General features: G+C 37.6%; 1 protein-coding gene across 8 annotated transcripts in view; it reads right to left on the bottom strand.

Annotated features, from left to right (window-relative positions):
- Positions 1-19,795, bottom strand: part of MAP7 (microtubule associated protein 7) — a 118,967-nt gene that overhangs the window by 33,180 nt on the left and 65,992 nt on the right. For 6 of the 8 annotated variants that reach the window (XM_071806503.1, XM_071806507.1, XM_071806501.1 and 3 more), the window contains 4 exons: positions 14,481-14,558; positions 2,710-2,873; positions 1,819-1,930; positions 810-896 (listed from right to left, as the gene is read on the bottom strand). In XM_071806503.1, coding sequence (XP_071662604.1) covers positions 810-896; positions 1,819-1,930; positions 2,710-2,873; positions 14,481-14,558 — 441 coding nt within the window. The remainder of the gene's footprint in view (positions 1-809; positions 897-1,818; positions 1,931-2,709; positions 2,874-14,480; positions 14,559-19,795) is intronic. The other 2 variants (XM_071806504.1, XM_071806505.1) reach the window with 1 other exon arrangement.

The raw sequence follows: 19,795 nt of genomic DNA, 5'->3' as shown, positions 1-19,795 counted from the left end.
AGAGTGCTGTGTATGAAATGATGCTGGAGACAATACTTGGGCTTCACGTGCCACAGATCTTTGTCAGAACAATATTTGTGGGAATGGAGATTTTGATCTCTTTATATTTGTATAGTATATCAGTAGAGCCAAAAAGTTTCTATATTTGGCATAAGGGATGTACTACATAAAACAGCTTTCTGACAATGACAAATGACAATATAAAAAAGTCACCTCTTGAATTTGGCATGCCACATGCAAACGCTACTCTTGTGTCCATGAACTTTAATAAAGTGAATGAAATTCAGCATGAGGATTTGTGTGTAAGTGTTGGCAATATGAACACTATCAATGTAGAAGAGGCAATGAATTTCATTTGCCCTATAAAATCATTGGTTTCTTTGTTCTAAAAAAAATTACAATAATTTAAAAAAATTTTGAAATATCTACAAGCAACACATCAGCCAATGCAGCTGGTTATATGCCTCTATTCATGCACAAAATAAATGTAAACTCTGCACATGTGTAGTATCTAAAATGATTTTAGATAAGGCCAAAATATTTAAATTGGGTCTCCTTGAATTCCAGTAGACACAATATTACACTTCATTTCAGTGAATTGTGCCCAGTCTTTAGAGTCAGCGAGTAGTAATTGCCAATAGTAAAAATAAGTAACAATGAAAAAATCTGGTACGAAGAACAGTTCTAATCTACCAGCATGATGTTAAGCATGCATTGCAACTACATGAGGGTAGTTTAGTTATTGATGAGCTCATTTCCTGAGAACTAGCTATGGCTAAAGGAATCAACAAACCACAGCAATTATGTACCAGGTTTTCTAGCACCACCCAGAGCTCTGAAGTGGTGCTCCAGGCCTGCTAAATCGAGAAAGGTGAATGATGATTCAAAAAAATAACCTAGGAATAGAATGCAAGACAATGATTTTTCACAGTAAAGAAAATAAAAATCAAATAAGTTATAGAGAGTTAAGCAAAAAAAGTAACCTTTTATGAAAAGCAAAACGAAAACAACTGTTTATTGAACTTCTATATGACAAAGATTTCAGAGGATTCTTTTCTCAGCTCTTCCCCCCACCCTCCCCAATGGACACATTGAAATGTATACATTAGAGTAAGAAGAGAAAAATTCCAAGTATCGCTTTCTGGTTAAAGAAATAAAAGACAAGCTCTCTTTTTTGGGTTTGAGTAATATTTAACAGAGCATATAGACATTAATGATTGGCAGATTAAGTTAGAGAAGATAACTGGGGGGGGTGGGGTGGTGGTGAAGGGGAAGGATATAGTTAAAATTCACTTAAATTTAATTTGCTCATCTTTAAGTTTTTCTAGGGGAAGAACTGTAATTCTATCTCCCAAAATATCTGTGCAAGATACAGGTAGCTTATTACAAAGAACAATGTTCTCTCTTCGTGTTTGCTTTAATCTCAGTATTTGGTCCTTTCCACCAGATTTATTTTTCAAGCCGTGATATTTAGCATTTGCACATAGTAGCTCATATGACAAGATTGACATAGCAGAAGCACACGCACATACATACAGAACAGTGAAGCAGAAGGGCGAAGCTGTAGTGAAACAGAGTTACAGAATTACTCAACTCCAGAAACAAGTTTTAACTTTCGTTTAGATTTCTCCTTGTTATCTTTTTTCTTTGCTACGCAAGAGTGTCAGAAACATGGTATTGCTAGCAATAATAAGATCAAGAACAAAGAATTTAACCCAACATACAATTAATCATCTTTCCTTCTAACAGAAGCAAAGCAAATTCCAGTTAACTGGCAGGGCAGGGAAACCGGCCAGCAGACCAGGCCTCCCTCTTTACCTGTGTTATTAATGCGGTTATGCAGTGCTCCTCCCCAGGACCACCTGTTTTGCTTTTGTTTTGGCTTCTGGCTTCTTTCAATTGTGCGACGTACAACAGCTTCATGGCGTTCCTTAAGTATGACAGGATAACACATTTGGATATTATTGGGTGTTTAACTTAATCTTCTCATCAAACCCTGCTACCTTCCATTAAAGAAATCTAGCAGGCAACTTGGAGTTGTTTTCAAGCTTATGTACTACCTACTAAGACACACACTAGAACAGGACTAAGCAGTAATTAAACCATAAATACATTAAAATATTAACTGTAATTGAGACCTGCAGAACTGCAGAGAAACACAGTGGCAACCACTACAGCAACACACCCAAGGTTACTTCCCACCTTATATCTCTCACCTACTAAATACTAGAACAGTGGGAGAGACGGGAAATAAAAAAAACCACAAGGATGAGCTGACTTCAATAGGATCACACTGCACATAGTTCCCAGCTTAAATTATATAAATCAGCCAGGAGCATATTTCATTACACACTCACTGTCTTAAAGATTTTGTTAGGTCAACTAGTATTTAGCTACCCTTATAGTGAACGGCTAAGAATTGACAGATAACCATAAAACGTCAACACATTCTGTATTTTTCTGCATGAGTTTGTGCAGTGCCGTACACTGTAACCCAGACATGCTCATCTTAACTGCCCCTAAAGGGCACTTTAAGAAGCAGCATTTCTGCAAGTAAGGCTTAAAAATTCTTTTTTTTTTTTTTTTGCATGCTTTCTCATACTGATCATGGCTTACGTTGCATTCTTTCCATCAACGCTTAAAAAGTTTAATAGTACCATGTCTTATAGTAAAAGCAAGCTGAAGAGCGTTTATGACATTTATTCTTACCTTATCTTCTTCTATTCTTTGCCTTCGCTTTTCTTCTACAGCAGCTCGTCTTCTCTCTTCCTTTAATCTCTGCTCTTCTAGCTTCTTTCTGCGTTCCTCTAGGTGTTTTTCATAATGTTGCCGGGCTCTCTCTTCTCTTTCTAACCAGATGGATTCTCTTGCAGCTGTGAGAAAAATCAGAAATGAAAGTATTAACATGCTACATGTGATGAAAACTTTAATACAATTTCAGTAACGAAGCTAAATGGGAAAACTTTTGAACTCATTTTCTTAAGACATACATATATCCTAATCTCTCCTCACATGTTAAAACGTTGTATACCCTAGTCACACATACATTTCATCTCAACATACTATGAATCACCACCAGAAATAATTATTTGAGCGTATAGTTTCTATGTGGAAGAAAGGATTTTTTGGTAGTTTAAAATACCTAAATACTTAAGTCAGACGTATGTGAATACACATCTGTTGGACAAACCGTGGTAATTCCCTGTAAGCTCCTACTGTAAAAAGAAAGATAAAACTATCACCACTTTATAACTTTACTGATCAATATTGACCTCTTACGATAGGTTTCTGGAATGACAATTCTAGCACCTGGACTGTAAGCCATACCAATGACTGATGAGAAGAAAACAAGTTACCCACCAAAGAATTCAATCTAAAGGTGAACTTTAATCTGTCATATAACTCCACTGCTGCAGAGCTGTGAACAACATGTTTCAGAAGAGCTAATAAAAGCAAATCAAGAAGCACTAAATGAGACAAATTTTGCTCCCGATCAGGGTCTGAATTTTTATGAAGGTACTGTCTGGAACAACTGTAGTCAACATGAAACCATTTCCATGTGATACTCTGGACCTGTCCTCACTGCTACCTTGAAAGTTTCAGGTCCCAGAAATTCATGCTCTAAAAAATCCTGTTCTTTGCTTTTTAAATATCCCAGACATTTGATACCTCTGAATCTTTGTGAACTGGCAGATGAAACTGCAGGAAGAGAGGCACATGAAAGTCACGAGACAAACATCACCAAGAGCCACATTAGAAAACCATACACAGAAGGAGCTCATTGATAACACAGCAGCACCAGGGAACCAGGACAGCAAAGCATCATAAAAACTTCCAGTTTCCAAAGCCAGCAATATAAGGAAGCTCTCTACGTACGTCTGAGACAGTATTTTTAAAATTAAATCTAGGGAGACAGAGAAGGAAGGAGCGGGGGGAAGAGCTTATTGTTATAATCACATACTCTAGAACAGCAGCTCCAGCCTTCAATTAACAGAGATTTGTGTAGACACAAGTACGTACTAAAACAAACAAACAACAAAAAAACAATGCTTCTAAGTGTTCAGAGCAGACATTGCAATCACTTTTTATAACACTAGGACTCATCTTCACCAAACTGCTCTTCTGCACTTGCCTGCCTAACCCAAACAAATCCTCTGTTCCCTTAAATTGCACTCTAAATCTTACGTATTTGCATATGCACTCTCATGAAAAATCTGTCCTAAGTAGATCAGTTCATATGTCAAGCATCTCCCTTAAGAAAAGAGCTTTCTGCCATTTCAGATGTCAAATAATTTGCTAGGAAATGCAAACAGCAGTTTAGCTTTGCTGTGCAAACTCCCAGAGAGATATTTTTTTCAGCAGCTACAAGTAACCATAAGACAACTTCCTGGCAACACGGGTGCAAGTTCAGCAAGATGTTCGCAGAAAATTTAACAATCATAGCTAGAATAATTATAAAAACAAGGAACACTGCAGTCACTTAGATAATTACTAACAATAGTTGTGAGAAGTGACACCTATAAATGTGAAATACTAATGCAAGAGCAACCAGAACATTTATAGAAATACTTTTCTATGCTAAACTAGTTAAATAACTTGAAGAACTTGTAGAGTAAGGCAGAAAATAGCAGAACACAGCAGAAAAAAGCAGCTCAAGGCCAGTTGAAAACTGCAAAGTCTCCTCCTTCTACCTTACAAAACAAAATATATCCCAAATGCAAGACTAATTTGTAAAGCAGGAACGTACATCTGCTGCCCCTTCTTGGGAGCCAATAGCTCACCAGGAGAATAGATGGACAGAGAGATAACTCTCACTATGGTCTGCCCTTCTCCTGGGACTACCTGACCCCTCATGGTGCTGTCTTTCTATTGCCCAGGTCCAGAGAAGACTGAGTAAAGGGCTCACTCTGAGCTCACGTTTTCTAACAATTTGGGTTACATTCTGAACAACTGAAGTGTAAGACATGTCACCTCTGAGGTACCATTCTCTCTTTTAGTCTTTGCCTTCTGCTCAACAGTCCAGCTTTGCTAAACAGCACCTTGGGCAGAACCACTGTCAGCCTGTCACCAGAAATGTAGTGATTTTTGCAAAACCTTGCTCTTCCTATTAGCTTCCGCACAGTCAGCTTGCAAAATAGGGTCAGCCCAACTACGGTCAGCCAAATCAGTGGACCGTGCTGTTCTTCACACTTGCTCAATGTGTATTTCTCTTGTTTTCTTCAGCAAATGCTGATAATATTCTCTAAAAGCAGAAACGCAGTTAATTTCAAACAACTACTTAAACAAAACACAACCAAAAAACCCCCAATGACTTATTATCTTTAATACCATCTAAAAACCAGCAAAATACATTTCTGAAGTGCTTACACTTAAGGAGAAAAAGAATAAAGAGTATCACTAATATTTGAATTCTGCACTGCAAATATTTCATGTTTACTCCTCCTTTCACCTGAATCTCAGATGAAAATTTCAGAAAAAGTTAGCACTTTTTATTACAGGATAGGATCACTTCAGATCTCCCTATTCAAAACACACACATTTAAAAATTGTATTAACTTTTACCCATTTTGGTGACTTTCATGATGATTTCAACCAAAGCTCTGGCTAACACCAAGAGGAGCGGCATCTGACCTCCTCTAAAGCCTGAGGTTGTACTCCTTCCCATTCTAACAATGCTGCTCACGAGATCAAGAGATCAGGTGGGCAAAGAGAACAATCTGGTTAAAATCAGGTTGCTTCCATGTCTTTTTTCTTCCCACACTCTCAGCCGCAGCTGATCCTAGTGGAGATTGGTCAGCCTGGGCAGGTGGGGGAACAGATATGGTGTCAAGGAGGTATAGGGGCTTCTGAAAACAGAGGAAGTCACGGGGCAGAAAGGGGATGCTGGGTGATGCAGCAGAGCCTGCCTGAGCTCTCCTGAAGCAATACAGGGCTCAATAGTTTGTTGAATTTCACAGATCAATGCAATACATGCTGAGAAGCTGATTTCACCTCGATGACACTAAACTATGACTCCAGATTAATTTAGGCACATGCTACACTTAAAAGGAGGGTTACAGAATATGGCTTCTCTTTATTGCAAAGATTTATGAAAGCCTCTGCTCCAAGCTCTCAGTCATCACTTAATTCTGCATAAATCAAATTTGAAAGTTTTTGTCTCATCTTCAAAGATCTCTGCAGTTCTGTTTTGAGCAATATCACACATTCCTGTTTCTCTGACGAGTCATACTCTTAGCTTAGGATATATTTTCTCCAAAAATTAGTCCTTTCTCCTCCATCAATAGAACCAATTACTATATAGTGAATACCTGTCTGAAGACAGAATTTTCACAAAAGGCACAGCAAGGCTGGGAAATCATGCTTATTACTCATGAGGACATAATAGTAAGGTGAGAGACATTCAGGGTCTGAGTTTACAGGCCTGAACAGATCTTAACTAATAATTCACTGTGAACAACAAAAACTTTTAATAATTTTTTTCCCATTTCAACACTAGGTTTTTATCTTCCTCTTTTTCCTCAAATGTTCATTAGTGCTAGACTGCAGTAATATTAAATAACTGTTAAATGACATTCCCGGAGGATATGGTATTACTCTCTCCTTCTGTTCTTTCTGTATAATTACTTCCTTTTCCTACCAGTTTCCATCTTCAAAATAGTTTCCTATTCGAGTCTACTGCTACATTACATTTCTGATACAGAAATGTTTAGAGTGTTTGTTTCAGTTCTGCAGACAGCATCACACAGATACTTAGAGTAGCAGAGTTGTAATACTTTAAATTTAAAAAGTTATATGATTTTATGAGCTTATTATTAGAACATGCACAAATTACAACAATTAGTTTTACTTTCAAGTCTTGATTATTTGTCTATCTGTAAATATCACAGAAAAAGATCTTGGAAAAAAAATGAGAACTATCCCCCATATATTTCTTAGAAGGAAATCGGGAGTGCATTTCATTTATTGCATGCATATCTGCACAACTTGATCTTTGTTATAAGCTTTTGCTTCCCTTGCTAGACATTAAAGAGTAGAATTAAATTGTTCCCTTATGCAACATCATATGTTAGCAATCTAAGTTAGACCCACCTTCACATAGGAAATGCTCTAGGTTCATACAGCATTCTGTCACCACAGTGCTATACAGAAGAATTAAAAAAAACTAACAGTGTACATGCCCTGTTACCTGGACCCTCAACACACTAAGTAACCTAAACAATGTAGTTGTTCAAAACGGTCAAACTGTTTTGCAGAAGTTTTGAAACATCCTTTCTCTTTGAAAAAGCTAGGAGCACTTAAGGACCTCAGTAGGTATCTCAAAAGTCTATCTTACTGCAGCATGTTGCCTTTTACTCAATAGTCACTTACGTACAGTCACTAATGATCATAGCAAGACAAGATGCTGCTGTGAGACAAAAAAGTCATCTGCAGATCCTTAGATGTTCTGGATCTTTTGTGCCCAGAATCTGCTTACAACAGCAATCCAGCATCAAAAAGCTCTTTGGTTCTCTACCGAAAATAAAGCACTTCCTGAAGGATATGAGAAATTTTTACAAAAAGCAAAGAACAGAACCCCAACAACTTTCTTAACTGATGTCTCTTGAATATTAATCTGCCTATAAAAGACATGGAGGCTGTTTGTTCTTTCTGTCATTAACGTAAATGGCTAGGTCTTCCTAGGGCATTTTTTGTGATGATTGCCATAGGCTTCAGCCTGTCATGTTGTTTAGAAAAACAATGAAAATAGTGTACTTGAACTGAAAACATTTTTATGTTTCGGTATGTAAGAGTTAACTTTCACATACCCTCTCACTGCTGGGAAGACAATCAGAATGCTAAACCTCTAACAGAAACATACATTAGTGATGAATTAACCTAGGCAAATGGATGTGTTAGGCTGGAATAAATTATTTTTAAAAATAGATCTGTTTTCAAACATACAAAAGTTACCTCTTTCCACCACCTTTAAGTTACAACCAAAAGGTGGCAGAAAATATATACCTATCTGTTCACATGAGGAAGCTATTAATACATAGATCAAGTATTTCACTAGTATATAAAGGCATGATTTACAATGTATCTGCGTAATACCTATTTTCATGAATTTAACTTTTTCTAGAGATAGGGAAATAATATATTCTACCCTTTAAATGTTAGGGGAGGGGTAAAGTATTAATTACTACATTTTCTTTCATTAGATAATCAATGAAGAATATCTGCTTTGTTTTCACTGCTTCCTGTATGAACTACTGATATTCTTGCATGAACATAAGGGCTCAGGTTTTTGACATCTACAAGGTAGGTATATACAGTGACATAAGTTAGTGTCCTTAGACATACGATGATGTCTTCTGGGAAAAAAAAAAAAAAATACACACACACACAAAAAAAACCACCAAACAAACAAGGTTAAAATAATCTTTTCATTTCATTCTCATGACCCTAGTTATGAATTTTCAGAAACTTTTTTCCCTGCTACCCCAGACAGAAATTAACAAAAGGTATTCTAGTGTAAAATCTGAAGTTTACTTAAGGGTTAAAAAAGCCTAACTGTAAGGTAAAAAATAAGAATATTAAGCCCTATTCTGAATACACAGGTGTGCTTCTAGAAGCACAGCAAGCTATGTTTCATAGAGACACATACATCAAATGCATTGCTGATAGAAGAAATCAGCACATGAGCCTGCAGCAAACCAAAGACACCACTAAAAGATCTGGTCAACTTGGAAGAGTGGTCAACTTGCAGGATGTGGAAGGAGAAAAAACCCACTTATATGACGGCTCATCCAGAAGCTGTGCTAAGATCTATGCTGAGTATTGAGCCAATGCTGCACTCCAGCATGGGTACAGTCCAACAAAAAGGCTTTTACTTAGCACCGAGCCGTAACAACATCACGATACCCTTGTAATAGCACACACTGTTGTGACAACATGCAAGAATCATTCAAAGAAAGCTTGGTTGTTGTTCAATTAGTACCTGCGTGTTGAAAGCTGAAATAACATAGGAATATTTACGTTAAAACTGGAAAATACAAAGAAAAGTCACAACCTGATCCTTGTTGTCTCATTACTTAGTACAATCTATAAACTTGAACACAGCCACGTGATACAATGACACAAAATTAGAGCATAAAAACAAGATTTAGAAATTGAGCCCTGGATATGCTGTTAATACCTTCTGCTTGTTTGTAAACTAGTAATACTGGATTACATTACAAAGCAACATAATTAAGGCTGTATTTCCGGCACCTCTGAAGTGAATAACAGATCAAAAAAAACCAAGGTCAATCGAGAAACATTCCAATATTAAGAGATGCATAAGACTTTAAACCAATCACTTTACACTAGAATTAACTAATTTAACATAGATGTTAACTGCAAACCACGCACATTTCCTTTGTGGAAATAATTTCATAGTTTCTTTACCCAATCACGCACACAGAGAACAATTCTTTGCAGGGGCATTAAGGCTGTGAGGGAAGTGGGAGCATACAGTAAGTGTCAAAGCTTCTATTTTCTGTTTATCCATGTGAAGCAAGGGAAGTCCCCCCAGCTCTTCTCCGGTCCCTTCTGCTGTCTGTTCACATTAGTTCTTTCACTTCTGATTTACTATCTATATGAAGGCAGATGAGTCTTACGCTGCATTTTCTTGGTCTGCCTTTTGCATCCACCTTGGACAGACAGCTCACCTGAGTAAAGATCCTATAGCTTCTGTCAATCTTTCCAGCCTTTATATTTTCTGACTTCACAGCAATGACCTCAGCAATCGCTTTCTCCTCTGACCGCCATTTCACCTTTCCTCACTGTGCCAGCTCCGCACTGCCTGAGACTGTGATAGCCTCCTTGCTGCATTAGCAGAAAAATGGATCAGTGATGCTTTAACTGTACCTAAAAATGGGAATGTTCCATTAGGCCACAGAAATGGCTGACTAAATAAACTAAAAGGTGAACTTTGGAGCTGTAATTAAAGCTGAAGTTAACATTAGATTGCCTAAGCCATCCTTTTCCCAATAGCCATGCTCTGAGGGACATTCAGCCCAGAAATTTTTAAACTAACCTTCCTTAAAAATAGTTTTCTTGTCTTACAAACCCTTCTGACACTTAAGTTTTCTGAGGATATCCCAGAATGATTCATATTCCAGGCCCACTGATTCTCAGTTTCTGTGGGGCTTCTGACTGTGGAAATGTTGGATAAAGTTCTGTCCCCAACTGCCAGAGAAGATAAAAAACCAGAAGAAATTCACTGACAGAAAAAGAAAAATAATTTTTATTAAAGTGATATTTTGACAATGATCACTTTCAAATGTGTTCTTTTAAAATATTATTTTGATGCTTATGCATTGTAAGTATTGCAGGTTCCCAATGCCAGAAACTGAATGAGCCCTGTGTCCTTGTCAGGATCATAACTGATAGAAAAAGGTCAGTCTTCATATGCAGGATTCACATAGGTAAAACATGAATAGATGGAAGATTTAAAATGGTTTTCTCAAGAACCAGGGACTGAGATACTACAAAGTAAAAACAGGAATTCCCAACCCAACTCTTCCTCTTTTCTAGGTCACTACTTAAGGTCATCAGAATGAAACCCATTTTAAAATCTCAGTAACATTTCCTGTTGAAAAACACATTTTGATTTTTCTTTCCAATTATAGAGAACCAGCTCTATGCTAAGAAATAGAATGTGCCCAGAGACCAACTGGCACAGAAAAACTTTCACCTGTACTACTAACCTTCTACCCTCCAGAAGTGTCAATAGTACTCAAACAACATGAGTAAAAGCCCATCAACTTCTCCTGCCAATTCTCAAACCTCGCCTGGGAATCAGCAAGGGGATAACTAGGGGCTGGAGTCAAAACCCTACCAGGATCCATCATAACAGTTTAATAGCAAGAACAATTGAGTTTCAGCACCAGGGAATGCTCTTCAGTGCTGTTTAATTTGCCAGTACACATACAACAAATATGTCAGAGGTAAAGGTGAAGCCCCTCTACTGAAAGAGCAGAAACTTGTATTGAACTTTTCCAGTTTGACCAGGCCATCTATCATGCTTGCCTTCACAAACAACTCAGTTCTGACATGTGTGTCTCACACAGCCTCCGGTGCCAAATGCGAGCAGTCAGCCTGACACATGCAGAGAAGGAATCACAGTGCGGGGCTGGAGCCAGGCGAAGTGTGACAGCTCCCTTCACTCCTGGAAGAACAGCCCCCTTTGACAGCTGTCACCCTCACCTACCACTGCCTCACTTGGGATTCCAGTCTTGTACAACCCACGAGGGTTGGTCTCACACAGAGAAATCCAATATTTGTATTTTAAACGGACAGATGTTAACTTCGTGCACTGGCACTGTGGGAGAGAGTGCTACCAAAACCAGTACAAAACGCAAATGTGATTACTAAAGAGCAAGTGACACATTGGAAGTATTATTTATAGAATCAAAGGGTAAAGATTACCCTAATAATCCTTTAGAGGTCTCAATGTGCATATCAAAATTACCAAATGGTAAGGGGAATAAAAAGTCCTGAAGCACGGCTGCTAAACAATTCCTTTATTTCTGCCCACGTGAAAGGGTGCGTCTAAGAACAGAATAAAGCCAAATCCATACAACTTATTAGTCATGAAAAATATGTGTTGCAAAGAAAAAAAGCCAAATAATTTTATCTTTCAGGAGTATTCAGATGGCATTTCAAAAGCAATGCCTTTCCTACAGTGAAGGAACTAAACAATCCTTCCTTCTTTGTGGGCTGATTAGCCAAAATAGCATATGTGTCCCTGTGTGCCTTCTACGTTTCCTAAAAGAGTTCCAAAATTAGACATGAATATACTAAGGTAAAAGGGGAATTTCTGTAGAAGCCTTTTTACTCTTTTCCATTAGGTAGCATAACATGATCCTAAGGAAACAGCAGATACTGACAGTCCTGCCACACAACTGCTGTATGTATCCAGAGGAAAAAGATAGCACTCATCTTTTATATTCTCTAAACCCTAACTTAAAAAGAGAAGAGGTAGAGACCCAAGTATAGTAAGTAAAATAAGACTGCTAAAATACTACTGCTGGGTGAAAGCAAGTCACGTACTGAACTATTCTACCAGTGAAAGCTACATTTATCACAGCACAGCAGAACCTGAAAAAACAAAAACAAACAGAAAAGCTTGAGAGTAAACAAAAGGGGCCAAAACCAGTTCTCAAATCAATCCTCCTGTAACATCAGAACATTGCCCAATAAAGAAACATAATCATTATTAGACTGGTACTCCACATAATCTCAAAAGGGTCAAACAACTTAATCTTCATGAAAAGACAGATAACACGACCTCCTGCAGTTCAAGCTACTGGAAGTACAAAACAAAATGGTTACTGATTGCTACAAGCTCTACACTTACAGGGCTGAACATTGTATTTTTTTGGCAGCAGAGAATAATTTCACTTAGGATATGACAGAAATTCTCAACTTCTGCTTAAAAAGAAGCCTTTACTAAACTTGACAGATCCTCTGAATCAAAAGAGGAATTAAGCTTAAATCAAACTTAATTCTATTTAAAAAATATCCTTCCTTTAGTTGCTTTAGTCTCATGGCTGATGTCCCAGTATTAACAAAATCCAACTCTAATTTTCAGCAAAACACATTTATGTAACGACATTACACAACTTGATGTTTAAGATAGACAGCTTAGGCACTTCTTTGCTATGATTCACATGACATGAGTGACTGATTATCTAGACTCTGCACTAAAAACAAAATATAAAGCTTGCACGTCATTGTAAAAATAATTTCTTTGCTGTACTGGAACACAAATCTCAAGAGTAACAGCTCCTAAATCATAATGTTAGAAGACAAATATACAGATGAAAGTACAACATGACTTCCAATGCTCTTGTTAGTTGAAACTAATTCTTCGTGCAACACAAAATACACTCATACATCAGGGGGCATGCAGAACTCTCCCATTCAGGAATGAAGGATTCCATGTCAACTTAAAAAAAAATCCTACAATTTAATGTTGCTTTTAAAATATATCACACAAAATGACATTTCTCAACAGAAGTCATATCCTTCCAGTAAGAGATAGTCATTTATCAATAGGTAGAAAAATCAGAGTTCAGGAAAGCTAAAGAAAAGCAGCTCTCTCTACACTTGAGTAAAGCATTGTTACTACACAAGGATTGAACCTGAAAAAATAAATTCAAGACATGAAAGTGTAATCTATGAAAAATTAATTAAAACTTGCTAGTATCCTCTGGAACCTGAAGAAACTAAGCCTATGCATACCATCAGCCTCAACTCCAAGAGCAGCGGTTTAGGGATTGGCAAACATCCTGTCATGTTATCCCCCTCAGCAACCCAAAACCAAAGCTTTCTTTTGCCGCTCCAAAACAACACCAGTGATTCATGCATGGCTAGTACCATGTTACAAGGTGCTGTAAAGAAGAAGGGAAATTAATGCCATTAAGACATAAGTGGCAATAAATCACTGTTCTCCAGGTAAGAAAAAGCAGTGTAACACTGGCTGGAGTTATGATATAGTTCTATAAACTTACAGAAGATAGAAAATGGAAATAACTTCTGTTTCTCAAGCCATAAGAACAATGCAGCATCCAAAGAAATTGGGGTGAATGTGCAAAAAATAATAGGAAATACTTGTGCTCCCCTACCTCCCGATTGTCATAGGTTGTTGTGGAAATCAGGCATATAAGTAGTTTTCAGAAAGCCATCAATTTGTCTTCACATATTCTATAAGTTTCCTACCACCTCATCACCCATCACCAGCTGCTTGTTAAGTAAACTCCACAATTCATTTGAATAGTGTTATGCATGCTCGTGCACAGGTTACATTTTGTAAGATATTGAGTACATCTACTTGATGTCTACTAAAGGTTTAACCTGAAAAAAATACAAGCTTATGTAGAAAAATTCAAACCATGCATTGGCAACGTATTTTGCAATTCTATTTTATGACAATAAAGGATGCATTCAGCATATTAAGAAGTCTAACCTTAATTGGTAGAAAGAACTCTACAACTTGAAATTCTATTTACATCAGTGAAGCTTCCTTGCATGATTTCAGAAATCAACCTATTTTTCATTCATATTCACGAAAGTAAAGTAATAGGTAAATGACAGTTATACGAATGATTAATCACCAGACATGCGCTGGGAAAAACACTATATGCAGATGATAGTTCATTAAAAAACAAACAAAACCCAAACAAACAAAAAACAACAAAAAACACACAAAAGACCCCAAACAAAAAAAAATCCCCAACCCCAAAATAAAAAAATCCAGAAAACAAAAAATCCATTGACAACAACAAAAGACAAACATCCCCCACCCACAAAAAACAAAACAAAACACAAAACAAAAATCCACAAACAAACAAAAAAGAAAACAAAAACAAAGCAAAAACGAAACAAAAAACAACAACAAAAAAAAAACCCAAACAAACAAAAAACCAAAACACCGAATCCAGAGTAAGCCTTACCTAGCTGTTTTTCTCGTTCTTCTCTCCGTTCTCTAGCAAGGCGTTGCCTGTCATCAACTTTTAGTATTGTTGGATGGTCTGCAAATGAAGTGAGGAGGAAAATATTAGACATATAGCATAAAATCAAATAGTACTATAAACAAGCTTTTAGAAGAATGACCATTAAAAAACTCCAGTTATTCTACTTCCAAAGTAGCTTGCATTTTTGGAAATCCATCTTATGAAAAAATAGATAATATGAATGTATTCTAATTATAAAGACGTAAAACACTCCCAAAGAATGGATTAAGCTGTAACTCTGAATTCCTACCCAGGAAGAAGTTCTCTTTTGTTTCCAAGCCTATAACAACTCGCTCACTTGAGGGCATTCTGACAAAATACTGTCTGTTATTCCGTAACATCTCTCCAAAATGCATCCACAGAAACTTCTATTATAATGCAGTGTCTTCTTCCTACCAGTATTGCCTCAAAAAAGTCAATAAGCCATATTTCACAAGGTTGACTGAGCTCACCACTCAAGAAAAATAGTTTGGATCAAAGCACTGTAGCAGTTCTGGCTGACCATCTGAAGACAACATGAAATTGATCTCCACAGATATAGATACATATATATGGGGGTGTGCGTGTGTGTTAAAAGCTCTGGTGAACATGTTAAGACAGTTTATCACAGGCATGGACTGGTATAATTCCAGTAAAGTAAGTACGGTGATAATTTCCTCCACTATCCTTGTAAATTGAAACTTAGCTACATGATATATTTAAAAAATATCTTCACCTGGCCACTTGGATCACAGTAATAAGACTAAGAATAATACGAAAATTTGTGTCAGAGCCCAGGCTTGACTATAAAAATTGGACTTGGTTGGAAAAGCATCAGTTGCTCAGTGAGTTTTCTGGATAACAGCAAAATGCTCAACAGCTAGCAGCACCCTACTTCCAGCCTTAGCAGTGGACCTGGTTCAGACAAAAAGGGAACAAAATCCAAGTTACCAATTCATCTCAGCATGCTGCCAAAACTAATTTCCTATTCATCCTTTGCCTGTTCTCTTAAACCTGAAAAGCTGTTCATCTTGTGCTTTTTCATTAGCACTGAAAAAGCCCGCTTTGAATGAAAACACAAGCAAACAAGAAGACCCACAGAAAAATTTAAAAAAAAAGATTTCTGAGTATAAAGAAATAGTCTGATTTATTTTAGTATTGAGGGGAACTTGGGTTTTAAGTATTTTAAGATAAAGAACTACCAAGAATACTGTCACCATGGAAGTGCACATAAAATTAAGACAACAGATCCTTTTCACTATTCAGTGCAAATACAAGAGTAAACAATTTGTAAAAACACATAAAGTCAGCCTCTCAGTGCATAGACTGCATACCTATGAAAAAAGTTACTAGCAAAAGAATACAACGGGTCATAAAAATGAGGTTAAAGATATATGCAAAAATAAATCCCTGAAGTGAGGATGTGCTAGACAGATTTTTGAATAGTTATTTGCATTAGACAAAAAAAATCAGTAATGCACATTTCATACTCTAACAAAAGTTTCTGTAGCAGGATGACAAGATTTCTTGGATGAAAGAGTTCACTGACAAGTAGCTTCAGTTTAATTATTAACATTCTTGAACTCTCATCAGTGAAAAACTATCATCTCAACAATGGTCAGAGACTACAGTCCCAATTAATAGCATCAACAGCGATGCCAAGTAAGAATTGCAAGGAGAAAACTCATTGCATAGCTGGTAGGAAGAATGTTCAAACATGATAGTCCCAATGAAAGGTGCAACAAGTAAACAAGTCACCAGCAAAGATGAAGATAATTAACCCATCACCTAGGTACAGATCAAACTTTTAATGTTGGTTGAATAGCACACAGTGCTGCCATGTATGAGACTATACCTGGCCACGCATTGCACAGATTTGTCTGATGTCTGGTGTAGATAAACATCTGGCTGAAGTTAAGAAATGTGCTGATTGCATGCAGTCTCTTCAGCAGGCAGAAACAGATCAAAACAGTAGTAATATTCCTTCTCTCTCGTGGCTGGCACGGAGATTCACAAAACATGAATTTCTGTAGCATGAGTAATTAGTGCTAGTGGAATAATGCACACCCAATATGAATTCCCCTCAAAAACAAGAATTCCCTTCAAGGGCTGTCAGCAAAGTCAACATAACATCAAGCTGACAGAGAATGAGGAGATACTGGGGAATAACAAAATCCCGTTCTTTCAGAATGTACTATTCTCCTTCCTTTTACTTTTTTTTTAATCTTTACTTCAGAGTAGATATTTTCCTGTCAGGGAGAAGCAGCAATTCTTCAAAGAGTCATGAGGTTTACATGGACAGGGAAACAGGTCTCCCTTAAGAGTTCCTAATGGTAAGCAATAGAAGGAATAAAATAAATATTTAAAGCTGCCCTCTGTCATGCTTTTTGAAGATATCCAATTATTTTTTCTATATCACACACCTGATAGTATTCACACACAGAGCCTCTCTCCCAACACCCAGGGATGTTAGAACAAACCAAAAGAATTCACATTAATGCGCAAGCTATGGAGTATGTAAGTATGTCTTCAGTAACAAGCTATTTTGCATACATTCCTGAGCACAAAGAACTAAATCAATATTGGCAGAGAGATGGGGATAACACCCGTGTAGCAGACCAGCATTGCCATTGCTCTGCTAGAAGCTGGAGCATATATTACTGGTGCAAATCTTACACAGTTAATTAAAATGTGTTTTCTAAGCCTTGATAAATGATCCTTCATACTTTGGCTACAAGCCCAACCTCCAGCAACTGCATTTTGAATCCAGCTGATTTGCTGACACCCCCGGTACACAGCTTCACTAGCTTCAAATTGTGGCAGAACAAGAAAGTTCACTAGGTCTGCTCCCCATTTTATTTCTCATGGCTCTGCTCGTTAACAACTCGCCAGGCACGTCCCTGGGGGACTGGCATTTCTTATTCAGTAGGAATACCAGGACAAACACACAAGGTACTTTGTACTCTTCTTTTGCTCGCATTTGTCATCAGGCAATAGCTTTGAGTTGCTGCACAAGGAGATGGGAAACATGTAATTTGCAACAAATCCTGCAATTATTCCTCAGTTCTTACAGAAATAATTGATAACTGGGCATATGCAAAGCCTTACAGAGAACACTCCAAGAAGACCCACATGCTGCTGTAAAAGTTGGCTGGTTATGATGCAATGCACATGAACTCATGCTCAGCTTAATATTATGCCTGAGAGGGATGTTTGAAGACGGAATAAGCCATAGCTCTATATAAAAGGGAAATTAATTTTGTACCTTTTACTGGAAATTAAGCCTCTAAACTACATATGAAAACAGTTTTTCATTAACTTACAGCACTTATGGTTAGTTGGAAATTAATTTTAAGAATTTACTTCTCATTTAAAAGAGCTTAGAAGCCATGAATGGTATTTTGCAGATATTCAGCACTGAAAGGTCAGTCATTTTTGGTCCCTAATTACATTAACAAATGGAAAATACAAGCTTTTCAAATCTTCTATATAATTAATACTCGCTGAACTCTGAAGCACAATTGACATTTGTAGAAATTAGGCTGTAATTTTGCTAATTTAGCAATGGTCATACTTGTGGCTTAGGTTACTATCACAGCTGCACTCAATGTGACTTCAAAAGTCAGACTACTACTATTTTTTATTTCCATCCATAATTCTCTCCATCTCTTCTCACAAATGGCTCCTTCCTTTCTGCCCGTGACTCCCAGGGTGCTAATTTCTTGTACTAAAGAAACTAAAAGAGATATCAAGTGGAACACAACAGCCAGCTCCTATGTTAGTTCACAGGGGTGGCTGCAGGGAAAAAGAAATGTAAGCCACAGCATTACTTGAAAAAATGCATTGCCTGGATCTCAAAGTCTCTTCCCTTTGGGCTGCTATGCACACATTCAGAGTTGTTGTGAACTCCAAATACTTGTTCAGCCTGTAGACACCTTGCAGCCAATAATGACACTGTCTATAGTGACAGCTGTCACTCCTGCTGCAAACTGTTTGTTTTTTAACCAAAATACTGTTTGACACAAAATTCATATGCAGTCTAAAAAAACAAACCAAACCAAACCAACCACAAACAAAAAACAACCACCCACCCACAAGCCACCACCACACCCCTCAAAAAACATCCCCCCCCACAAAAAAAAAAAAAAAAAAAAAAAAAAAATCAAACCACCAGATCTCAGTCAGGAACTCTCTCTTCAATGTGGATTCTCCCCAGTTCAGTGCAGAGCTAAACCCTGCACACATGCCTCTGTCCTCCCTCTCTCCAGCCCCAGGAATTTTGCATTCCTTTATTCACATCAGCATAGATGAATGGAACATAGGAACAGCTAGGACACCCTCCTGAGAAATGTAAACTGGAATTGAACCACTGGAGGATAGGGTGGATATTGAACACTGTCCAACACCAAAAGTTCTGGTCTTGCCACAGAAGTAGGTAGTCTTATCCAAGTTCTCTTCTCTTTTTCCCATTGCCTGACTGAGAGCAGCCATGAATGCTGTGCTTTGTGCTGGACCCAGCACTGCCTGGCAGAGTATGTGAGGTGGGATCTGAATGCAGACAGCACTGGATTGCTTCCCTCTAGGGACACAGGCCAAAAGTACCCAATTTGGGGACACAGAGGAGTCTGTCAGTACAAAACAGCCACTGAGTTGCCAGGCTGCCAAGGAGCTGAAACAACGTGCTTACAGTGTGTCTAGTCCTCAGCACCATAAGCACCTCTGTTTCCTCAGGCATCTATAAAGATCATTATTAATTGCATATTTTAAGCTTGGGTCTACCTGAATTGCTATACAGGCAGAATTTAGATATTTAAGTGTTCTTCTGGATTTTGGTCTAAGCATGCAAGTGCAACAGACTCGTGGCATCAAGGACTACATTGAGCGTTTTAGTTCATATGTTTTCAACTGTGTAAGTGAACATGGAATTAAATGTACCCACAACGTCCCCACAATGTACCAATCAGGTATAGTGAAGTAATGACAAACTTCTGCCCACCGCACAGAGCATATTACAGAATAAGGATGCTTTGCGGTAAGTGAAGAAATGTCTGCACAGAAGCACATTTATAAAAAGCTGTAAATCTTTGCTTACAGCAGATAATACTCATGCAAGCATACACACAAGTATAGTGGCTTCTGTTGCCTTGTCTCACGTCTAAACCCTCATTCCTAAGCTGTACCAAAATAGATTTTCAGTTTTGCTTCTTTGCAAACAATCAGGGATTTCAGCCTAACTAAATACAGTCACTGATGCCAGTTTTGGCTGAAACAGTAAG

Source organism: Patagioenas fasciata, chromosome 3 (genome assembly GCF_037038585.1).
Source record: "Patagioenas fasciata isolate bPatFas1 chromosome 3, bPatFas1.hap1, whole genome shotgun sequence".
Classification (NCBI taxonomy): domain Eukaryota; kingdom Metazoa; phylum Chordata; class Aves; order Columbiformes; family Columbidae; genus Patagioenas; species Patagioenas fasciata.
The sequence above is the reverse complement of the archived record's forward strand: the minus strand, read 5'-3'. Positions and strand labels throughout refer to the sequence as shown.